Genomic DNA, 16523 nt, shown 5'->3' with positions numbered 1-16523 from the left:
CTGTACACAGCCACTGGCAGCAGTCCATGTGGCACCCGCCAGATCCTGGACATGGCAGAGCATGGCAATCTCGGCTAGCTAGGCTCCAAGCTTAGAGGCACCAGACCGACAACTACAGGTGTATTGTGGAGACCAGTGACCCAAAGCAGAAGCTACCCGAGCTTCCATTGGAAGTACTATGCTAAAGCGTGAATATAAAAATATGAAAAAGAAAGTGGTAAGAAATAATGCATTGTAAATCTGGGACATGGGGGTACTTTTTTGTACGTTCCTCACAGGACGGATCAGAAGTAACGGACTTGGGAAGTGGGCAGCTGCACTGGAGCCCAGTGCCTGTGGTATCCCTGGCTGTTGCGGTCAGAGCGCACCCCGCCCCAACCTTGGAGAGGGGGCAAACAACTTACCAAATTCTGAGCCTCAGAATGGTTATCTACATTTTGTTCTTCGAGTAAAGGTAGCTTGGAGATGGCCGACTACCTTCTCATTTGTTTTCATGAGTGGCCCAGTTCATCCATCTTCATACATGCCTCCATCACTGTGGTTGTGCAATAGGGGACAGGTCATTATTGAGTTGCTGCGTTGTGGGGTACAAAGGATGGACTCTAAATAAACACATGCGCTGTTACTCAAGTGCCTATAATTCTGCATCAGTTTTCAGCCAAACATATTCTTTCTGGCAACAACATCCTGCACCATTTAGTGCTCTTTTTAGTTTCCGAAGTCCAAACGCTAATTCACACTGGAACCCTATCCGGTGCCCCAGTTGATGCTCCTTTGTGTATCTGGGTTCTTTATCCTCGCCTTAACTCAAATCCTAACTGTTAAACTTATTACACCCTAACACGAACCAACAAGCTATTGCAAACTCTAAACCTGTCACCCAAATGGATTTTAACCCTGGCCTTAGCCTTTCCTAATGGTGCTTCATATTAAGACCTGGTGGGCAGAGGTTCAGAAGGCCAGCCTAGTTTCTTGGAACAGGGTACCCTTCTGGACAAGCCAACCAATCAAGGTAGTATTGATGGCGGTCAAGACTAGGTCTCAGGAGGGGTGAGTGTAATCGAAGGTCCACAATGAGCACACGCAGTAAACAACACCACAGATTACTCGGTCAGGTGTATATATCAAAATTACATATATATTTATTAAAGGCCTTTTAAATCAAACACAAGCTGAAACGACAGCAATATTAACAATACCAACACAACACTATACTAGGAAACATGTATCCAGTCACTATTGGGCAAAATGAATATTAAACAAGGGAAGATCCACAACCTGTAACAGAAGGGGGGGGGGTCAGACAGTGCAAATATACTTTAGGCAATTCTTCAAGAGTCTCAACCCTAACTAATAGGCAGTCCAATCCCTACGAACTGTGGAGCCTTGTGCTCAGAAGTACGTTCAGCGCAGCAGCACTTGAGTGTGCGTTAAAGTACACAGGAGTCTCTTCAAGGAGCTGGAGTGTCGCAGGAAGGGGGGGTAAGTCGATGAAGGATAGAGTTACACTATCCAAGGAGGGTCTTCACAAGAGGGCAGAGAGATTATCAGGAATCAGGAATAGGATGGTAGCACAAATTACCCTAACAAAGGAGAGTGGCCCTTGGGGGACACTTGTGCGTAAAAGTCTATGGATACGCCAGGGGCCACCGGTAAGTGTTGCAAGTACTCACTGACGCTCGACGCACTCCGGACCAAACTTCACCAGTCAAGGCCAGTTCACTTGTAGGTTCGAGCCCAGCAGTTGTGCGTCTCTCCAGCTTTCAAGGGCTGAATTCCGGGACCTCAGTCAGTGGCGGGACAGTGGTGATTTCTTCACTTCTGGTGAAGGGATTAGGCCATTTCCACTATAGCCCATCTTAGGCCACAGGGGGGCACAGCAGCAAGGCACCCACGAAGCTCGTCATCACAGAGGAGCGACACGGGTACCGTGTAGGCTTGGGTTCAGGTGGACACTCCTAATTCCAGACCTAGGATTGCTAGTTGTTCCGGTCATCGCAGCACATCAGACATCCTGGCACCCAGAATGTGTATTGGAAATATGCAAAACAGAGGGGGGTCTGGGAAACTCTCTACCAGCACAAACACAGCCCATTGACTTGCTCTTGGGTGGATGGCCCCTGGGAGAGTCTCAACCAAGTCTTTAGCTCACTGTTCTTTTCACAGAGAAGAAATTTCCCCGCATATCAGTCTTTGTCCTGCCAAAGAGCAGCCCAGCACCGAAATGCTAGGCAATTCTCCTCTGAACAAGAGTACCACAGCAACCCCATACAAGTGTTTCAGCCTAGTTGGGCCTCATCAGTGAGGTGAAGCTGTGCCTCTGTAAGAGCAGTGAGCAATGGGTCCATGTCTGGATTCCCCTGATAACTTAGGGTGAGACCCAAGGTTACTTGGTATGCAAAACAGAGGGGGGTCTGGGAAACTCTCTAACACAGCCCATTGACTTGCTCTTGGGTGGATGGCCCCTGGGAGAGTCTTAACCAAGTCTTTAGCTCACTGTTCTTTTCACAGAGAACAGGCCATGGGCTGTGTTTGTGCTGGTAGAGAGATTCCCAGACCCCCCCTTGTTGTGTATTGGAACTAGACAGCTCCAGCCCACATCCTGGGCGCAAACATATAAGGCATGCAGAAGCCTGCGAAAGCTTCGGTTGGCGCGGGGGTTTGCATGACCAAATAAGGAATTTCCTGGGTCTGCTCGACCTGGGAAAAGCTAAGGAACAAAATGGCCAAAGGACAGAACAAAGGACAGAACAAAGGACAGAACAAAGGACAGAACAAAGGACAGAACAAAGGACAGAACAAAGGACAGAACAAAGAACAGAACAAAGTACAGGACAAAGGGCCTCGTGGCATGGGCATGTTAGGCACTGGTCGTGGTAAGAGTAAAAAAATGCTTTAAAAGTAGCTCCTGCCACCAGCTCAGTCCTGGGCCCCAGTGCACTGTACTGTAAGGTACATTATACACTGATAAAATGTTACCAACAAATGGCAACAAAGTGAAAGACTAAGGGAAACAAAGTCTCCCAGTACTGACAGTCTGAAGGGCATGTCAGTTTCCCCATAACAAGATGAGCAAAAGCCCAGAGGAATACAGCCGAAGGCTGGGCTTCACTGGTAAAAGCTAGTCTAGGATGGTCAAACAAAAGCAAAACGTTGGGGGGTTCACAGCTGGAGGGAAAATTACCCATAAATGGGGGGGCGCTGTTGCGCACTACAAAAATGGCCGCCTGATTCCAGAGCTCCCGCTCCACTGAGATATCCTGTGTCATAACATCCGTTATAACACTGCCTGCATGGTCTATCTGTTCTGGGAAGGCAGTCCAGCTATCCGTGGTCGGCCGGCCGAACTCCTGTGGGTCGGGACCTAAGAGTGCCGGAGATACAACCCCTGGCGGATCAGCCGATGCACGCAGCCAAAAGTATCCTGCTACGAGCTCCAGGACGATTCACGCAAGTGCCGCGGTGCAGCTGTGGTGCTGAGGCCCCTGATGGGAGGAGCCTAAACTGCGGCCCAGGCCCGACGTCTTTCTGGTAATACGCAGGGCTATCCGTAACACGGGTAGTTTGATCGAACGACCTGACCTGCATTCGAGTCCGGCCCCAATGTGTGGGGACCCGCGGCCGCTGAAATCCTAGAAAAAAATACCCATGGAGCCCGCATTAAAACTGGTGACGAGGGTCACGGCCGGCCCGTGAAACTGGACCGCAAGGAGATCCGGAGACGAGAGTAGCCAGAGCGGTGTCGGGTAAGGAGGCACGACTGGGCGGCGGATAAGTGGCCGAGAAAAGACTCATCATTTTTCCGGAGGCAGCGGCTGCAAACCCGGGTACAATCCCTTTTGAGCTAATACTCCTTGCTCTGTGCTCCGCTGGACCAGCAAACTCCGGTGGGGCGTGCGGCAGGTAAGGGTCACTCGGACGGTCCCCCTCAAGACCCCTGATACTTACATTCGCTGGTGGCGCACTGAGTGGGTCTTCGCTCCGTGTGGGGGACTGGACTAAGTGGAGGCCCCGCACATACAACTGCGGGCCGAAGCGGCTCAGTAATCCTGCTAAACTATCACGGCACTTACTGCATTGCCCCAGGGTACAATTCCGACAGTACCCTGGGGAGCCACAGAAGTCGGGGAAAAGCGCCAAAACTCCGGGGAAGCAGAAGAAGGGCCCAATGGACGCTTACACGGGCAGTCAGAGTCTGGCTGAGCCGGCTGACGCCCAGGCAGATGCTAACGAGACCCCCACTACTGAGCCTAGTGAGAATTTAGACAACTTAGCCGCAATAGTGCTGCATGGTTTCCGCGCAGTTAACACGAAACTGGACGACATAGTGTCCACTATCGGCTCCTTAAAAGCGAGAATGGAGAAAGAAAGTTTGCGCATCACGGAGACCGAAAGCAGGATAAGCACTAACAAAGACACTATCTCGCATCACAGCCGTGACATCATTCAAATCAAAGAAAACCTGGTGAAACTACAGAACAAATGCGAGGACTTAGAGTCGCGTTGTAGGAGAAATAATATCCGCGTGGTAGGCATGGCGGAATCTTTTGGCAAAAGCCAAATGGAGAAACAGCTCGAGGAACTGCTTAAAACCCTGTTTGGACCTGAGGCATTCTCTGAAATTTGTTTTGGTGGAACACGCTCATCGCACTTTGGCTTCAGCACCTAAACAGGGTGCACCACCACGCACCATAATCGCACGACTCCTCAATTACAGGGACAGGGACACTATCCTACGTAAGGCAAGAGAGATGGGCACCCTTCAATATGAGGAAAGTCGCATCCACATCTACCCTGATTTCTCCTCGGGGGTACAGGCAAGCAGAAGATCCTAAGAGTCAGTCAAGAGGCTCCTAAGAGAACGCCAGACCCCGTACGCTCTGATGTTCCCGGCAAGGATGAGGATCCAGCATGCAGGGAGGACCCATTTCTTTGAGTCTCCGGCCGAAGCCACGCAATATATTGAAACATCCATACCTCTTCCTCCCAGAGGGGGTAGACCGGCCCAAAATAACAGACCCAGACCTGCAGATTAAGGAACACTCGACTGTCAACTCCTTCTAAGGCTCTAGTCATGATGAATGTTCGATCAAGATATACCAGGCAATTTGGTTGGTGGAGTTGCCGGACCTGATCGGCGGCCATGTGGAGCAACATGGCTACCCGTGGAATATTCCATAAGTTTTGTTGGACACATAATCATGTTGGGGGTGATGATGAGGGTGGGGGGTGGGATGGGCCGAACTGTTTGGAGAATTCTGCTCCAGCAATTACTTATGGTGGCAGCTTGTTGGGGGTTGGTGCCACTCTGCGGAGCCATGTTCAGGCACAGAGAAGTTGGAGATGTTTTGTTGGTCAAAAAGTAAAAGTGTGGTAGCATTGAGGCTGGTACCAAGTATATTGTACGATTACTGTAAACCCGTTGAGTTTGACAATGGCTAATGCTTCGGTTCAGAGCCCAGGTAATGGACTTAAGGTTAAACTCCTGACGTGGAATGTTCGGGGTCTAAATAACCAGGTTAAGGTCAAGAAGGTTTCCAACTATGTTGCCAGGCATGCCCCCCAGATCCTGATGCTACAGGAAACCCATTCGGTGGGGATAAGTAATGCCCATATATTGCCCAGGTGGGGTCCCCTGAGGTTCTACACTGATTATTCATTCCAATCCAGGGGGGTGATCACCCTCATTCATCCAGGCCTTGGGTTCAGGGTGGGTGGTCACAAGGTTGATCCTCAGGGCAGATATGTCTTGGTCTGGGGGGAGGTGGCTGCTCAACAGATACTTCTGGTCAACACATACGGGCCCAATATCGATGACCCTGCCTTTTACATGGATGTATACCAGATGATTTTGTCGCTTGCTATCCCGAATGTGCTATGGGGGGAGGGGATTTCAATATGGCTTTGGATCAGACTCTTGATAGATCCTCGAAGGTGGTTAGAACCCCTAGCAGGGCAGTGCGGAATCTGAGACATGTTTTGTCGCAACTGTTGCTGGCTGATGCATGGCGTGAAATTCATCCTGAAAGCAGGAGATATACGTTCTATTCCTCAGTGCACGACTCGGAGTCTAGGATTGATTATTGGTTTGTCTCCATGTCTTTGATGGCTGGGGTGGAGGGGTGCGAAATCTTTCCCCGAACATTGTCAGACCATTGCCCAATGCTGCTGGAACTAGTGTTCCGAAAGGCCCCGTGTCCAGCCAGGAGATGGAGGATGCCGGGTGGAATGTTGGGAGACCCGGGGACAGTGGATAATAATGTGGGATCAGTGGACAAGTGCTCAACGGTGTGGGAATCCTTTAAGGAATGGATAAGGGGGGTTTTGATGTCCAAATCTACGGGTATGCTGAAGGCTGTGCAAACCGAATTGTCCACTATTGAAGGCAAACTAGATATTCTGGAACAAACATACACCAACACGCCAGACAAAGTAGTATTGGCCGAAATACACACACACACCTCCAAGAGTTTGATAAGCTCGCCATAAGGGAGGTCCGATATGTGGCGACCCCTATACGCGCGTGCAGGTACAGGGAGGGTAATAAGGCAGGCAGAACGCTTGCAAACCTACTCAAGCACGATAAGCAACCTATACACATCACAAGTAAACGCACAGCTCAGGGGAAGGTACTGCTCAGAGATGAAGACATAAACGGGGCATTTATGGAGTTTTACAAAGAGTTATACTCCAATAAAGATAAGAAAACACAAGAAAATGAGATATACCTTGAAGCCCTCTCCCTTCCTAAACTCTCTGACGAAGAACGCCTGGCGTTGGACCAACCAGTGACTTCGGAAGAGATTGCAGAAGCAGTCAAAGCATTGGCTTCGGGCAGGGCACCGGGGTCGGACAGGTTGGGTGCTGAATTTTACAAAGAGTTCCACGAGGAACTCGCTCCGATACTGTTGCGGGTGTGGGAGGAGGCCCTGGATTGTGGCAGGCTTCCCCCTACTATGAGAGAAGCTATCATAACCGCACTCCATAAGCCTAGGCGACCGCCGCAGGACGTTTCATCCTATAGGCCCCTGTCACTTATTAACACCGATGTTAAAATACTTGCAAAGGTCCTCGCGAATCGGCTTCTGCCAACGATCCCTACTTTAGTAAATCCTGATCAGAACGGGTTTATTCCTACGCGATCTAGTGCCCTGAACCTCCCTCGACTCTTTGGTATAATGGCACAGATAGATCCCGCTAAGAGCGCGGTGGCCATATCCCTTGATGCTGAAAAAGCGTTTGACTCTGTCTCATGGGTCTATCTCCTTGCGGTGCTGGAAGCCTTCGAGGTGGGGCCCAACTTCATAAAATATGTGAAACTACTGTACACAGATCCTGGGGCTCGTGTCCTGACTAATAGAGCCATTTCCCAGATGTTCCTGTTGGGGAGGGGAACCAGACAGGGATGCCCATTTTCACCCTTGCTTTTCGCATTAATCATTCAGCCATTGGCAGCTGTGGTCCGCCTCAGACATTCGGATAGAGGGATCAAAATGAAGGGATCTACCCAACTAATATCGCTTTATGCAGATGACACTCTTTTATATGTTAAAGAACCTGAACTTAATATAACACCCATTATGGCTGAGGTTCAGGACTTCACAGAGTATTCTGGTTATACGATAAACAGAGCCAAATCAGAGATATTTCCGCTCACACTGGCCACCCAGTGCCCCACAGTTACAGATGGACTTAAATGGTATGACGACCGTATCCGATACCTGGGAATTCTCCAGTAATAAACTTGCATTATATTCGGATAACCACGAAAGTGCCCTGCAAACCTTAACTGCCAAGCTTCAACTGTGGGGGCGTCTCCCGATCTCCTTGGCCGGCCAAGTTGCTATACTTAAAATGGTTATCCTCCCTAAACCTCTTGATTTATTTGTCAACATCCCTATATGGCCTGGCAGAGCCTTCTTCACCAAACTCGGATCCATGGCGATAACATTTCTTTGGAACGGTAAGACTGCAAGGATAAGCTTGGAAAAAATGATAGAACCATATTCTTCGGGAGGTATAGCGGCCCCAGATTTCGAACTTACTATGTGGCCCAGGCTCAGTTGGCTAAATATTGGTACAATGATGAGGACAGCACACCCCATGCATGGATAGAAAAATACACTACACATCCCACCAACATACAATCGGTCATTTTTGACCCACGCTACAAAGACACATGTGAATATAATCCAGTTAGCTGCACTGTCAGGGCATGGGAGGCTATATTCAAAAGGCTTGGACTGGAGGCCCCCTACAACCCCGAGAAACCTCTTTGGAACTTTCCGGGATTCCTCCTACACATGACACGAGTATACAGGAGTCTTGGGACCCTAACTGTGAAAAGAAGCTCGGCGGTATGTTTGTCAATGGCATTTTTTCAGACCTGGAATTGCTGTTGAGGGCGCTGAGTGATGGTCCACTAAAAACTTTGCAATATTATCGCATGAGAGCTGCATTTCAGAAAAAGTGGCCTTTGTTCCCGGATGAACCTCCACCACATCCATGTGTACAACTGGTAACAGCCAAAAATGGCCTGGGAATTTCTAGACTATACTCTGAGGTCCAGACCCATACCCCCGCAGTGAATCAGATAAAGGAACGATGGGAGGCCGACTTACAAGTCCCCATCGAGGCGAAGCAATGGGCCAGATATTGTTCACTAACTAAACAATTCTCCCTTAATTCTGGCCTGAGGTTGATCCAATTTAAAATTCTCAATAGATTGCATTACACGCCGGCCAGGATTGCTAAATTCGCACTGGGTTCTTCGGGTGCCTGCCCTGAATGCAATGCCCCTCAGGCGGGTGCCTTTCACATGTACTGGGAATGTCCGGTGGTTAAGGGGTTCTGGAGGGAAGTAGCAGAAGTATTGGAAGGCATAACTCCGGTTCCTCCGGATCTAACCCCACAGAAATATCTTTTTGGGGACATAGGCAACCACTCAGAAAAAATCAAGACTATTCAATATTTCATGTGCGGTTGCCAAACAATGTATTTTATTAAAATGGAAAAGCGCCCTGCCGCCCACCATGACCCAATTTTTACAAGAATTGACGCATGTTAATGAATCGGAGGAGCAATTTGTCTTGAGCCAGCCTTCGATGTGCAGACCCAAAGACATATGGGGCCCGTTCAGACTCTACCTGTGCAATATGATTACTGATGAGGATTTGGCACCATAATATTGTTACGTGAAACTGCATTGACCACATTTATTCTAGTTGTATCTTTGAAATGTACTGTACAATGGTGCTGTTGGCCTCTCTGTTACCACTAATAAAAAAGAGTTTAAAAAAAAAAAGAAAATTACCCATAAATGGAAATCCTTCCTAATAACCACATATGGGGGATCTTGTACTCTCTGCGGTCCATCGGAAATTGTTTTACAATCTGTCCAAGAGGAGAATATTGAAAAGGCACATTAACGTTGCTGGTAGTGTTTCTGCCATCAAGTTCATGGGTCGTGTTTTTGCTCTTAGTTCGAGTAGCTAAATTAAGTTACTTGATCTCCAGGGGAGCTGCCAGGATTTTAAAGATTTTGTGAGGCCGGAGCCAGTTAAATGTGCTGTTCCATCGGGCGGGCGTGACCCTGCCAGTCAATGACACAGACTGGTGCTGTTACATCTCCACCTTGCAGCATTGCTGCTTCTGGAGACCAAATCTGACCAGTTCCAGTGGACAATGTTGAGTCAGATGACTCAGTCAGTAAAAGCCACGGATATTGTGCAGTTCCGAGACCACCCCATCCTGTATGTACTGCTCCTAGGGAATGGTGTGGTTGCTGACCCACCCATTACCCTCTACATTAATTTTTCACCGGAACCCACCCCCCCACACACATTTGCAGCATTATCTGTGGTAAAAAAATAAGATGCGTTCTACCACAACACAAATATGCTGCTGTGAAACCTCCCTTTGCCAAGGCCCACAAAGGGATTTCTTGGCTTGACTTTGACAGAGCGTGAGGAACTGAATCTTTAAGGATATACAGAACTCCAGCTGGGGAAAGAATATCCCTGCATGTAACAGCTTGGAGACAAATAACATCAGATCTCTGGGTGATATCCACAGAGCCAAAACAGATACAGCTCGCAGCCCGCCAGCCTTGCGGAACAATTGCCATTGAATCTTCTAGCGGGCCTCACAGACATGTAAAACTGGGTGCAGTAGAGAGGATATCGCTGAATGGGGTGCGTCGGGGCTGCTTCTCACAGTTCTTGTCCTTCCAAAGAAGGACGGGACAGGTTGGCTGGCAATCCCCAATCTCTCCGACTTGACGCAAGTCCTGCCTAAGGCAAGATCCAAGATGGTCACTCCATCTCACAATCTCTGAGCCTTGCTGGAGGGAGATGGCTGTGTGCCCCGGACCTCCTAAGGCAAGATCCAAGATGGTCACTCCATCTCACAATCTCCGAGCCTTGCTGGAGGGAGATGGCTGTGTGCCCCGGACCTCCTAAGGCAAGATCCAAGATGGTCACTCCATCTCACAATCTCCGAGCCTTGCTAAAGGGAGATGGCGGTGTGCCCCAGACCTCCTAAGGCAAGATCCAAGATGGTCACTCCATCTCACGTTCTCTGAGCCTTGCTGGAGGGAGATGGCTGTGTGCCCCGGACCTCCTAAGGCAAGATCCAAGATGGTCACTCCATCTCACAATCTCCAAGCCTTGCTGGAGGGAGAGGGTGGTGTGCCCCAGACCTCCTAAGGCAAGATCCAAGATGGTCACTCCATCTCACGTTCTCTGAGCCTTGCTGGAGGGAGATGGCTGTGTGCCCCGGACCTCCTAAGGCAAGATCCAAGATGGTCACTCCATCTCACAATCTCCAAGCCTTGCTGGAGGGAGAGGGTGGTGTGCCCCAGACCTCCTAAGGCAATATCCAAGATGGTCACTCCATCTCACGTTCTCTGAGCCTTGCTGGAGGGAGATGGCTGTGTGCCCTGGACCTCTAGGTTGCCTATGTGCACCACACAGGAGAGCCACACAGGAAGTATTCCAGGATCGGTTCATCCCTTTGGCCTTCCCTCAGCCTGGAGGATTTTTACAAAAGTAATGGATTCCATAATTTCACATTGGGACACACATTCTCTCTGACCCCCGCACCCCCACCCCCCAGTCCTCTCCCCCTGCACTTCTTGTTACTGCACTTACATGATCCGAGGCCTAGTAGGACTGTTTTTGTTTTCGTCATCCATGTTCCCACCCCTCGTTGTCTTGTTACGCCTTTAAACACCATTTGCTGTATGTATAGGCGCATTATAAATACCCAATAAAGAGTCCATAGTCGCTTTTCACCATATGACCTCACCTCATCCTCACTTTTAAAGGGTACTCCGTGTAATTATAGAGACCCACCTGATCGACGTCAGGCGTTGATTGTGAAAATAGGTTCCCAGTTTAAGCTGCTCGAAATGAGCAGGTGGTTGCCATACAGACTAGTCCTGTTTGAGAGGCCGTTTGAGGGTTGACGATGTGGGTTTGGAGGGAGGTGAGCGGCAGGCAGCAGTGTAAGTTAGGCATTTATGGAATGTTGGGGTGCTGAGCCTGGTACTGCGGGTTCAGGGGGTGGCTCCACTGAAATGCGCAAATCAAAGAGAAAGTTGCAGGGTTAGGGAAAATAGCATTTGTCATTTTTAAATAGCATGTCTATTGCCACTGTCGGCCACTGGGTGGCGCCAAGTAAGCACCTTCTCAAGAGTTGCGAGAAAGGTGAGCACTTTCTGATGACTACTGAGGGTGGTGACGGCCACTTGATGTGTAGGTTCGGGCTTTTTTTTTAGGACCAAGAGAACTACAACCCTTAAATCCGACTAGATTAGGAGACTGATGGCTGTGTGGGGTGCCTCCACAAGGGAAGGTCTATGGAAACAGTGTACTGCTGCATGGCCGCGGCTCTGGGGCATCCTAGTTCCACTCGCCTCCCATGGGCGTGAAGGGACGATGAGTGCATTGGGCACGATGCCGAGGAACGTTTCCTGATTTTAATATCTATTTTTTAATTGAAGTGACTGTAGAGGCACAAAATAAAGTGTTCCTTTTCTTAAAGACATTAGTTGCCCGTGTGGAAATTGGCAGGAGCTTCCAGTAAAGCAACAGTGGCCAGAATTCTGCCCTGGAAGACTAGTACATTGGTGCGTATGGAGAGGTTTCAGCTGCGTTCAACGCCCTACGGCCAACATAGTACTGTGGTTTAAGGGACGTCCCTTTATTTCTGTTTAGTTACATATTGGAAATGTGTGTTTGGGAAGTTAAACATTGAAAACCAATTGTACAGCGTGATTTGTAGTAATGTTTCAATTTCATGTCCCTATTTCCTGAGACCATCACACACAATGCAGCTGTCTCGTGACACTCCACACCCAAAACAGCTGCTTCGAGACCCTCCACACACAATACAGCTGTCTTGAGACCCCCACACACAACACACCTGTCTTGAGACAACCACACTCAATACAGCTGTCTCGTGACCCTCCACACCCAAAACAGCTTCCTCGAGACCCCCCAAACACAATACAGCTGTATTGGGACCACCAAACACAATACACCTGTCTTGAGACGACCGCACTCAATACAGCTGTCTCGTGTCCCTCCACACAGATTACAGCTGCGTCGAGACCCTCCACACACAATACACCTGTCTTTAGACCACCACACACAATACAGCTGTCTCGAGACCTTCCACACACAATAAAGTAGTCTCGAGACCTCCACACACAATACACCTGTCTTCAGACCACCACACTCAATACAGCTGTTTCGAGACCTTCCACACAGTACAGCTGTCTCGAGACCCACCACACAGCTGCCGCGAGACCCCACCCCCACTCAGTACAGCTCTATGTACAACACCTCTTGATATAATAAACATTATATTTAAAGATATTACTTAAAGCTTGTTGTGCACAATATCATATTTCTAAAATAATTACAATAATCTTCCCTTTTCATATAGTGCTTGTGCGGCATACCTCTCGCTTCTATGCGTTGCAATAATTAAGCATTATTGTCAAGATGCATTACCAATTGTTAAGAGCTCGTAACGGCATATTTAGGGCCGCGCGAAGCAAGGGTGCAAGAGGAGGGCTACTAGTCGCTGACACGCAGTATAGACATGTGAGGCTGGGCACCAATGATCTTAGTGTAACCCTCATGTGGTGCCAGCATGAGGCGGAACTCAAGAACCTGGCTGTGTAATGGTGGCCCAGTGGTGAGAAGGCAAAGCAAAGGTATGAGATGCTGCCAGTCACAGAACGGGGCTGCAGGACAGGGCGAGGTGGCAGTGGGTATCGGGCAGAGAGCAGGGGATAGTAGCGTAGATGAGACAGCCACAGGACAGGGTGATATAGGAGACAGGCTCAGGAGCAGCTGATATAATCCTGTGAGCCAGCAGGATCCACGGCTTCATCAGCCGTTATTGTCCAGAACGAAGCTCTGGATCCTAGACTTCTAACATTCTACTCCGGGTGCATATTAAGCCCTGATGCTCGAGATGTATTGCTATTAATACTCCGGCCCCTGAACTCAGGGTACTAATGGAATATTTTTGCAGTTGCGAGAAGCTCTGGCGTTTCACAATCGAAAAAATAAAAATGAAATGGCTGCCATGGAACGAGAAAGGAAGTCTGTTCTCCCTTTCTATGGCAGCGTTTTAAAAGTAAGCAAAGAAGATTGTCACCATGGAAAGGGAGAAGGGACTACAGTCCCTTCTCCCTTTCCATGGCAGGCAGTTGCAGAAGGAACCCCGAGAAACGGTGTCGACCAGAGTCTTGTCAGGCAGGTAACTACCCCGCGTGGGGCAATCAGATAATTTTGTAACAATTTGATTGACCCTTGCCAGGTACTAATGGGCGGTATTGATCATCTCAATGGTTCTCTGAGTTGATCTCTTAAGGGTGAATAGCTGAGACGGCTCTGTTGGGATTAGAACTTGTGAGTGAAAGTGTCACACACCTGAAGTGAGCACGTAGCTTTGCTAACTCACTGGCGGATGGGCTCAAAAGCTTACGCACAGTTTTGGGAATATCTTTTCAAACAAGGTGGTTAAGAAAGTCATGGTTGAATTGTGATTTTTATTTTGTGTCAATTTTAAATCTAAATGCATACAAAGAACATGTTTCGTTGAATTCAAAGATGCATCAGAAGGCGCAACCTTCCTGTTCCAGAACTCAATTGACACGTTTCAGTTTTTCTACCCAGGTAATCGAGGCCAGACAGAAGCAAGCGCCCTACCTTCTTCCAGAGGACGTCTTCTTAGAAAAGCCCAGGTAAACAGCACATGTCTCTCTGCTGCGGCCAGCAATGAACGCTTTGCACATTTCAGAGGTCCCTTCTTATCACACATAGATTGTTATCACTCTGAAGTGGCTCGTGTGTCCTCAAACTTTAATAAAAATCATAAGAAGAGCTTAACAGCATAATGTTTGGGCATGAGCAGAAACTGATTACACCCACATCCCCGTCTTGTAGTGAATAGTGAATGGGTTTTATTTTAAAGTGCGATTCATCCCCTTTATAATCATTAAAATATGGACTCTTAGTTACCAAGGCAGACATTTGACCTAAGGCACTTTTGCTAAATCCTTTTACTTTATACCTTTGGGTGTAAAGAGGGTGTTTATCCTGAAACGCATTAAAAGATATTTCTGTTGACCAGGCTTTGCTCAGATTTTACAGAACTTATACCCAGAATCATAGACCTTATATGTGAATCAGAGACATTATAATGACAATATGCCATCACCTGTTGTGGTAACCCAAAAAGGTACTTCCTTTCAGAGGACAAATACTCTCTCTAACCCCACAGGATCTCCACACCACCCTGGGCCTTGTCTCCTCCCAGGTGGTCAGCCCACAATACGCCACCCCAAGGTCAGAATCGGGAAGTGTCTGCCTTTCCCTGGCCACCTGAGAGGAAACTTTAGGCAGGGTTTCAGTGAGGGATCCGTAAGATTCTTCACACCCTCCCTTACACATTGCAAGAGTTGCAACCAGCCACTCTCGCCTCCACATGCCCCCTCCTATGCACATTTATCCCCCCCACATCACCACTTTCTGCCTTTCCTACTCCTTCTCCAAACTGCCCTCTCTTTATCTCTCACAGACTCAGACTCCAGCCATTCATCATAGATACTCCCACGGCTTCCATCACTAACCTGCTCAACATGAATAAAATCTGCTCGCTCCATCATTCGGCCAAAAACTCAATCTCTGCCATTGTGCTCAGCAAAGTGGAATACTGCTCAGGCCTACTTCTCAGTCTCCCCCTCTACTCCTATGCTCCTCTAAATAAAATTCTTAACGTTGCTGCTATCATCCTTTAGAACCCACCCAGATCCCCCCCACTTCCACACAACTTTATCATGCTGGTTTGCTCGACAAGCAAAATAGCTCTCTAGTTCCTACTCCTTGACTACACATCTACCCATGGACTTGCCCCCCACCTTCCTTGCTAACTGCATCTCTCTTCTGAACTCTGCAGTCCTCCCCTCTCGTGTGGAATGCCACCACAGCTGCCATTAAAGCGATCTCATTGCGGGAATCGTTTAAGGCAGGCTGAATCTTCACCAGCTACACAGCGAAGGGGGCACCACCAACCCCCTCCTCACCTCAACCCCCAGTTGACTCTTATGGATAATGTAATATTTGTTTCTATAATGATATGTATATATTTGAATGTTCATTCTCAAGGTCCTGTCAACAGCTGCCTGAGACTAAGAAAGACACAAAAACCATAGTCAATTTCAAACTTTTATTTTAGGGACTAAATATAAAAAGGGGTCATCCTTATGACAGGACCTTCCCAAAACCAAATTTCAGGATGACTGCTCCTTGTGTTTAGCTGGGCCTCTTTCCCTCTTAACAGTCCCCATAATGTCTTCTCAGGTCACTCTGGGCTCTTTGGCCGTGTGAATGCCCTTACCAGTTCTTCCATTACGTAAGGGGTTCTGTCTTCCCTTCTCAGTTCCTTGGGCATTGCAGGCTCTTAGGTTTCCCGTACAGTTCTTACACTAGTGTCCAGTTCTTCATGCTACTTACAGCAACATAGCACGGCCAGCAGACAGTTCAGCGGGAGTAGTTGGCCGGAAGATCTGGAGAGATGCAATCTTAGGCCTGCCCTAACAGGGGAGCCTCTCCTACTTTCTCCCCTTGCATCTCTTATTCTGGCCACTTCTCGTTCCTCCTCCCACCTTCTGGTCCTGCCTAGATAAAATCAGACAGCATATCAATGTGTTAAAATCTGTGGCCCCTGCATTGCACAGCACAACCTTGACATACTTCACCCACAAGGACCTCACTGATACTCTCGCCTCACTAAAACCTATCGCATTCAAGGACCAGACCCTTCCCTCCATTATCATGAAACTGTTCTCAGGATCCGCCTTCCCCGCCACCTCCAAATAGTCAATGCTTCTCTTGATCATTGTATCTTCATAAACTCCTAAACAGCTGAAAAACAGAATTAATCCACCCACTCTGCAAAAAACCACTGTGGACCCAGATGACCATGCCGACTGCCAATTGATC

General features: G+C 48.5%; 1 protein-coding gene across 6 annotated transcripts in view; it reads left to right on the top strand.

Annotated features, from left to right (window-relative positions):
- The window catches only part of EFR3B (EFR3 homolog B), a 1154471-nt gene that overhangs the window by 1050329 nt on the left and 87619 nt on the right, over nt 1-16523 (top strand). For all 6 annotated transcript variants that reach the window (XM_069605670.1, XM_069605672.1, XM_069605667.1 and 3 more), the window contains one exon: nt 14196-14263. In XM_069605670.1, the coding sequence (XP_069461771.1) occupies nt 14196-14263 (68 nt within the window). The remainder of the gene's footprint in view (nt 1-14195; nt 14264-16523) is intronic.

This window comes from Ambystoma mexicanum, chromosome 4p, assembly GCF_040938575.1.
Source record: "Ambystoma mexicanum isolate Mex_15411 chromosome 4p, UKY_AmexF1_1, whole genome shotgun sequence".
NCBI classification, from domain to species: domain Eukaryota; kingdom Metazoa; phylum Chordata; class Amphibia; order Caudata; family Ambystomatidae; genus Ambystoma; species Ambystoma mexicanum.
The sequence above is the reverse complement of the archived record's forward strand: the minus strand, read 5'-3'. Positions and strand labels throughout refer to the sequence as shown.